Source organism: Pseudomyrmex gracilis, unplaced genomic scaffold (assembly GCF_002006095.1).
Source record: "Pseudomyrmex gracilis isolate BER0280 unplaced genomic scaffold, ASM200609v1 scaffold_406, whole genome shotgun sequence".
Lineage (NCBI taxonomy): Eukaryota > Metazoa > Arthropoda > Insecta > Hymenoptera > Formicidae > Pseudomyrmex > Pseudomyrmex gracilis.
Window position 1 is genome coordinate 7139 of NW_018020990.1, and position 8347 is coordinate 15485.

General features: G+C 30.1%; 1 protein-coding gene across 1 annotated transcript in view; it reads left to right on the forward strand.

The window, feature by feature from the left end:
• The first annotated feature begins 6685 nt into the window (after positions 1–6685).
• LOC109860539 overlaps positions 6686–8347 on the forward strand; it is a 3153-nt gene continuing 1491 nt past the window's right edge. Inside the window, exons 1-5 of the mRNA XM_020439689.1 lie at positions 6686–7004; positions 7075–7449; positions 7567–7698; positions 7864–7977; positions 8080–8187. Of these exons, the coding sequence (XP_020295278.1) occupies positions 6767–7004; positions 7075–7449; positions 7567–7698; positions 7864–7977; positions 8080–8187 (967 nt within the window). The 5' untranslated portion in view covers positions 6686–6766. The remainder of the gene's footprint in view (positions 7005–7074; positions 7450–7566; positions 7699–7863; positions 7978–8079; positions 8188–8347) is intronic.

Sequence of the window (8347 nt, forward strand, 5' to 3'; positions counted from 1 at the left end):
CGAACTTCTAACATAACAAAAACGTTTTTCACTGTTACTGTTCTAACATTCACCGAACATTCTGAGAACGTTTTTATGCTACTTGGGTAGTACCGATCGCTTCGACAATGTTCCTCACGGCATAGTGATTTCGCGCCGGCAACATAAGGACGGCTCAGATATAAGGGTTTTTTAAATAAACTGTTGTAAAACTTGGTAGAAAATAACTACGAACTATATACTTTACATTTATAATAAAAAATTAATTGAGAAAATACATACAAAATTTTTTTTGCGCCGGCAACACATCCGATATAACTTTTTTTAATCAATTGTTTTGTACACTAACTTAGCACAAAATAATTACAAACTACATACTTTAACTTTATGATTTAAAACATTGAAAAATAATAAATTAAAAATTGATTTACTACTACAAAACAACAACAACTTTTTTTATATAAACCTTGTTCTATAAAATTAAAAAAATTACAAAATACAAAATATAATATTTCAAAAAACTTATTTTTTCAAAACAAAAATAAGAACAGACGCCAAATACACGCACTACACATATTTAAATTAATAAGTTAAAAATTGCTTTAATATTACAAAAACTACTTTCTCTATAAAACTTGTTTTACAAAATAAAAAAATACTACAAAATACAAAATGTGATATCTCGAGAATCTTATTTCTTCAAAAAAAAAAAAAAAAAAAAAAAAAAAAAAAAAAAAAAAAAAAAAAAAAAAAAAAAAAGGGAGAGAATAAACGCTAAGTACATGAAACGTATTGTATTTAAATTATTAAATTAAAAATTGATTTAGTACTACAAAAAATTTTGTTTCTCTAAATTTTGTTTCTATAAAACGTGTTTTACAAAATACAAAAGGGTCTTTTTTTATAAAACCTGGTATACACAATATTATATTATATAAAACATTCTTTCTTTAAAAACTGTTTTACAAAAAATGTGATATCAAAAAGTAGCACCGAGTAAACTTTTATATTATATACTACAAAACATTCTTTCTTTAAAAACCTGTTTTACAAAAGAACTGATATCAAAAAGTAGTACCAAGTAAACTTCTGTACATTATTATAATGAAAAACAATATACAATACAAAACTATATTGAATAGAAATACAATTTACAATAACATTTTTGTGTCAAAAGTAAGACTACGCCTTATTTTTTTCGTTATTACAACTACAAAACATTTTTTCTCTAAAAACTTGTTTTATTGTTGAATTGAAAAACAATATACAATAACATAATTTTATAGTAAGTGTATAGTAAGACTACTCTTTAACTTTTTTTCCGTGATTTTTAATAACTAATCCTAATTACATAACTATGTACTTTGATAAGATTATATTTATTAATAAAACACAGAGATGTAACAAAAGAAAAAAATAAGGAAATGGCGATAACAAGCTAACACCAGATGTTCGGGTACAATTCTTTTATAATTCGAAGATTTTAAAAAGTTTTAACAAACGTTTCGATCTACTATGGGATCTTTTTCAGTGTTTTAATAAAAACTTACAAAAAAATCTATTCAAGATCATGAAGAATATGGACAAGAAAAGATACGCTACATAGATATTCAGTATGAGAAAAAGAGAGGCGGAAATGGCAGTCACGTAACCATCAGTATTACGCAAAAGGACGCAAAACGTCTTCCCGCTTTGAATGTAACTGACAGACTGAGCGGTCTTCTCTATATTCAAGATAAATGTAACGATCTTATCCCCATCACAATGCTTTAACCAAACGAAGATTAAGTCGCCTTGTAATTTACCAAAAATGAAAACTATAGTTTCAGCTTGTCGCCCAGGTAAGAATTACCAACACTGACAACCAAGCCAATTATGGGTCCATTCTTGGACTACCAAAGTTTGGTAATCGGGACTGGTCCAAGTCTAGAGAGATGGTCAAATCCGGCCATTTGCCAATGTTTGGCGTACGATGCTCAGCCAGACATAGGGCCTATCTTAAATGAATATTGGTTTGCCAAAGCTTGGTGTACCACTTCTCTTTCAATGTTGGACTAATATTCGGTACCAACAATTCAATNTCAAAATTAAAAAACAGAAGTTATGTGGTGATAGATCATTAGTTGATGTTTACTATCTGCTCTTAAAATGAAATATTCTTTTTTCACAGTCAATTTTAGAATAGACTCATTTTTTATTTCACAGTCAATTTTAGAATAGACTCATTTTTGTTTTTTGACTACGTAACATTCACAGACAGAGTAACTAGTACAACCATTTATGCTTAATAAATGTTCTGGCTGAACTCATCAGTAATAAAAACAACANTTTTTAGAGAATATAATTTGTTCATCAAGATTAACACACACAAGTAATTACTTCCCTAGTTTCTTCAAAATTGTTCACATAAAATTCTAGACACTTAAGTGTTCAGAATCTTAGTTATCTTAGTGTTCAGAATCTTCACTTAGTTATCTAAGTGTTCAGAATCTTAGTTCAGAATCTTGTTAATTCTTTACATAGTTATCACGAAAGGAGTACATACGTAATCTGTGTGGAAAAGTTTGATTAATATAGGCCAGAGCTGGCCTTTTTAATTATGGTAAATTGTCATATCATCTATATGAACCAATAGGTTTATATAGTTCTCTTCATATATTTTTAGATTTATATTATATATATCAGTAGGTTACCTAAACCGTTTTTAATATCTAAATATATATATTCATCAATCGTATCTTTTCTTGAAATTAAATTTTGAGTCTTAATTGAATGAAGAAATCGTAAGAGTACTGACTTGCTAGTAACTCGATATACTTTTTTGTTGAGCTTATAGAGAATCTAAAGTACAATATATAGAAGGGCGCGTTACGTACATTCGCTCTTCTATTTTAAATAAAATGATTTCAAAAATGAAGAAACTTGCTAAAATTTTGTAATTTCTGCTCTAAAAGAATTAGAGTAAAGTATATTTTACTCAACATTTTAGATTCTTAAGTTTTGAAATCATTCTATTTGAAATAGAAGAGTAAATGTACAATATATGTAACGCGCTTTTCTATATACATACTTTCAAGTTCTGTATAAACTCAACACACTATCACGTNACTCACGTGTGCATATAGCCTTACTTTTATGCAAAGTTAACCTAATTTTTGCCATGGANTTTTTATTGAAAAAAATGCCGCTTATCGGCAAAGAAAATCGCGTTATTTACGTAAAAAAAATNATAAAATTAATGTTAGTAAGCTTGACAGGAATCTAGATTTTGAAAACTCTCGAAATACAGATGAAAATCCAGGAAATATTTCAATAAACCTTTCAAAATCAAGTGATACGTCGCAGGATAACCACGAAAATTCAGAGAATATTACTGAAAGAGACTTTCTGAGTAGTAATGATGAGAATTATAGTGATAATATACAAGATCATCGAGGANAAAGTTCCAGTGACATTGCTGACAAATCCTCCGTTANTAATCATAGTGAGCANATTACAGAAGTAATTAAAGAAAGCATGAAAGACAAAGTATTGAAGTGGGCGGTTAACAATATTGGCAGAATGGATCTGGTTGTAGTGACTATCATTTTAAAAATCTTGAGGAGTGAAGGGTATATCGAGTTACCAGCAAGTGCCAGTACACTCTTAGGATTTCCTCATTCAATTAAAACTCAAAGTTTAATTTCGAAAAAAGATACGGTTGGTGAATATATATATTTAGGGATTAAAAACGGTTTAAATAAATTGATAGATTTACAAATATATGAAGAGAACCATATAAATCTATTGATCCATATAGATAGTATGACAGTTTACCATAATTCAACAGGCCAGCTCTGGCCTATACTAATCAAACTATTCCATAAAGACTACGTGTGTACTCCTTTCGTGGCAGCTTTATATTATGGAGATTCTAAACCGAAAAGTGTCCAGAATTTTATGAACGATTTTGTAGAAGAAGCTAGAGAATTAATTACTGATGGGTTGAGTTTGAATGGGAAATTATATTCTTTAAGAATTGTTGCGTTCATTGCTGATAGTCCTGCCAGAGCATTTATCAAATGCATAAAAGGTCCTACTGGTTACTCTGCCTGTGAACGTTATGTAGTTGTAGGCAAAACACGAAATAAAAAACGAGTGTATCCTGAAATTGACTGTAAAAAAAGGACCAAAAAATCTTTCGTTTCAAAAGTAGATACTGAACATCAACCAAGTGATGATCTATCACCAATCTTAAGAATACCTGAAGTTGACCCAATTAAAGATTTTCTTCTGGAAATGATGCATTTGTTGCTATTAAATTTGATGAAGAGTATGCTTTGGAGGTGGATCGATAAAAAAAGTAAATTTGCTTTAGGAATACAAAAGGTTAATTCATTTAAAAAAATAATGAAAAAAGTTTCTCCATATGTTCCCTTGGAGTTTCAGAAGAAGGAATTTGATGTTGACCAAATATCGCGCTGGAAAGCTACTCAATTTTCATTTGTTCTGCTATATATTGGAGCTATTACTCTTAAAAGAATATTGCCTAATGATGAATATCTTCATTTTCTTCATCTATATGTAGCCTGCGGTATTCTTTGCAGTAAAGAATTGGCGATACCCTATGCAGATAGTGCAGAAAAATTGTTGAAAAAATTTGTTTATTTAATGCCGACATATTATGGCCAGGATTCGCAGGTGTTGCATGTGCACAACCTCATTCATCTGAGTGATGATGTCAAACATTTTAAATCTTCGTTGCCTGAATATTCTGCATTCTGGGGCGAGAATTATATTGGCAAATTCAAAACTCTGGTTAGTGGTCGTGCAAAACCACTCGCTCAAATTGTGAATCGACTTATAGCGTTGAACAAATCAGAAAATGTAAGAATAAAAAAAAAAAGAAAACGATAGACCAATGTATTCTAAAAAGAAAAATGATAATTTACAAAATCAATGACCAACAAATGATACCAATTCAGTCCATAAAATTGAATGAAATGACAATTCGTGATGTGCCTCCTAATAATGTGGTTCAATTGCATTCCGGGAAAATCGTTTTGATAAAACTCATAGTGGTAAAACAAACAATTGAAGTTAATGTGACAAGATCAGAAGATGTTTATATTCAAGGTTATATAGATACAAATCACGAAAATATCTTCACAACGCCTTATCCGTCGGCTGAAGGTGGTGTATTAAAAATTCGAACATTTAGTTCATCGATGTATTGGTATACGCTTGAGAAAGTTAAGTGCAAGTGCGTTTTTATAAAGAATAGAGGTGAATTATATACATTATCTCTACTTCACGCATGATGTTTTTATTTTTTTTATTTCTTCAGCACATTTTGTAAAAGGACTAGAAAAAAAACACTATATGTGATTTAAAACAATAATGTAAATATAGTAATAAAAGTTTTGTAAAAAATAGTTAAAGAGAGAGATATATATATAGTGAGAGTAGAAAACGATGATGTGTGATAGAAATTCAAAAAGTTTTTTCAAACGTTTATATTACANCAAGATTTACAATTTATGGTGCGCCAAATTTATTTTATAAAAATACTTCAATTTTTTTTGTTTGTTATGATTGTCCCGCTAGACGTTAATCATGTGATCGTGCATGTGACTCATGAAAAGATGGTTATGATAACAAGCCGGTTTGAGTTTGTTGTTTCCTCATTGTACAGTTGTATTTATATTCTTTTTGATGAGAGAATATCTTTAGACTGCGTTTAAAGAACGCGCCTCTGAGCTATTCCATCACTCTATCTTTATTGCTCGTTAAATGTAGAAGAACGATAGAATGACGCAATAGCGCGCTCCTCGAACGTGCTCCTCGGTCTGCGCATAAGAGAAGCAAAGCGAACACAGTGGGGATAGCGCTGCGCGCAGGATTGGCGGGATACTTGCTGACAGCCAATGGCTGTAGGAAGGTTTTCTGATAAGGNATATGCGCGAAGAAGACAAAGTTTTCGTTTGCTTCCCTCAGAAAAGAAACAGAGTGTATGATATTTCAAATTGCGTCAAAAGATTATTATATACAACATCAAAAAAGTACAGCAAGTGAGTTTTCGAATAAGTGTACAAACGAACGAGTATTCTTTGAAGAAGTGTTCGAGTAATATAATTGTGGAAGAGACTGATATACAACAGAGTGATATATAACACAGTTACAGGAGATAGTGGATACACGTATAAGTGGCCAGTTTATTGTACATAATGTAAATATTTTCTCTACTAACCTAACCTAACCTCTTACCGTACCAATTAGTTTGGCAAAACACGGGCCAAAGTGAAAAATGATGTTAGCCAAATAAGCCAAAATAACATTCTGTTTGTATTTTTCTTGTTTTTTTATATTTAATCTGTACTCGTCACGANTTTAACTTGTGATTCATTTTTGGCCCGGAATTGTGACCACAAGAAATTCTGACTCGTCAAAAGAGTTTATGCAAGAGGTTAATGAAATTGAAAAATAAATAGTCAATAGACGAAACTATGTTTTAACGAAAACATGTCCGGTACTTTCTTTTGGTATCATTGTCCTGCCAAAAGCTATTAATGAAAACAAAAGATGATTGATAGACGCAAAGTACGTGCAAGTACGTGCCGGTNAGAGTTTGTTGTTCATCATCAATCGTTTGTGTTTATTGGATTGTTATTTATGTAGAAGTTCATTATTTCTTTTTATGATTTCTAGTATATTAATGTTGTTTTATTTTTTCTTCTGAATAATTTATATTATATATTTTTTTTAATTTTTTGTTTTTACTTTTAATATCTCTAAGTGATTTGACAGGATGGACAATCCAGATCATGNTTATAAAATCATTCAATTTTTAAATGAAACAACAAGTGATGGCAAATTGGCCATTGAATTTATTCCTAGTTCTTGGATACGTACTGAAGATCATCGAGATTATTGTTATTTCCNATTGAAAGAACATTGGTCACGATTAGAAGAATGGGTGGAAAGAAAAATTGAGCCCGATAAATATTGGCAAAAATATTCTGATTACAAAATTTTAGGATCTGCAGGTAAATATTCAATGAGCTAGCTCTTTTTATAAAGAATCTTATGCAATTGACAACTTTTCTTCATATCTAGCTAATTACGAACAAGGTTTGCGTCGACTTCACCGCGCTTTTTTTCGACCCTATAAAACATTAGAATTTACAGATTCAGATTCTGAAAGAGGACGTCAAAAAAGTGATCTTATCTTATCAAGAAGTGTGGCAAGACGCCTGCTTCGAGAGTCTGAATCTTATCTTTCCACAGTAAAAGAAGAGAAAAATACGGAAATTTGGAATTGCAGTGATGATAGTCGAGATGATAGTAGAAGCATACATAAAGATAACAAAATTGTTCATTGTATTCATAAATCTGGTGATGTAAACAACAATCCTAGTAACAATTCAAGTAATTTTCAAGATACGGATGGATCCCTGAAATCTTCGGAGAGTTCTAATTTTTCAAAGTCAAGTAAATACGTGTATCTCATTTTGTTTTACTTACTTGGAGACTAAGTGACAACCGAGATTTAGATTACTTTCTTTTAATTTACGTGATATTTGATTTATATATTTTATATTTTTTCAGAAAATATACATACTCTAACTCTCAATCTCAATAGAAAAGAAAGTAAAAAAAGAAAAGAGAATTACGGAAACTATAAAGGAATACAAAACGTCATAAGTAGCGACAGCGAGAGTGAGGAAAATGAAGGGAATCGTAAGTTGCTAGAAAACACTAATAATGAGAAAACATCACATTTTACTTATGCCAATGACTTACAAAAGAGTAATTATTCATTTACAATAACTGCTATTTTTTTATTTTCTTGATTTCAAACTTTTTTTATTTAATTATCAAAAAACTATTATATTTTTACAACAGATAATTCTCATAAAAAAGAATTTGAGCATATTGGAAAATTGCTCGAAAACAAAAAAAAGCGTGAAGAACTTTCATATAGATTTGAAAATTCATCGAATCATCATTTTCAACCAGGTTGTTTTCATAACTCTTCAGCTTTATTTTCTTAATATATTCATATAAATTATAATATAATGTACAATATTTTATGTGCTCACAAAAATATTCAACTTTCAGATGAATTGATTAAGCACGATAAGAACAGTAAAAAACATCTAAACGTAATGAGTGTAGCAGATTCTCGCTTAACATATTTGAAAGGAAAGAATGATGATCCATTGAGAGGTATCATTATATCGTCACTCCCTACGTATAATCCCGTAACTCCAAAACGCAAATTTTAGAGGAGAGCAGTTTAAAAGTTTGAAGCTTCATATAGTTTCCCTAGTTAAGGGATCTTTCGGTTTTAAATTTTTACCTTACTTATGAATATTTTTTTTTAATA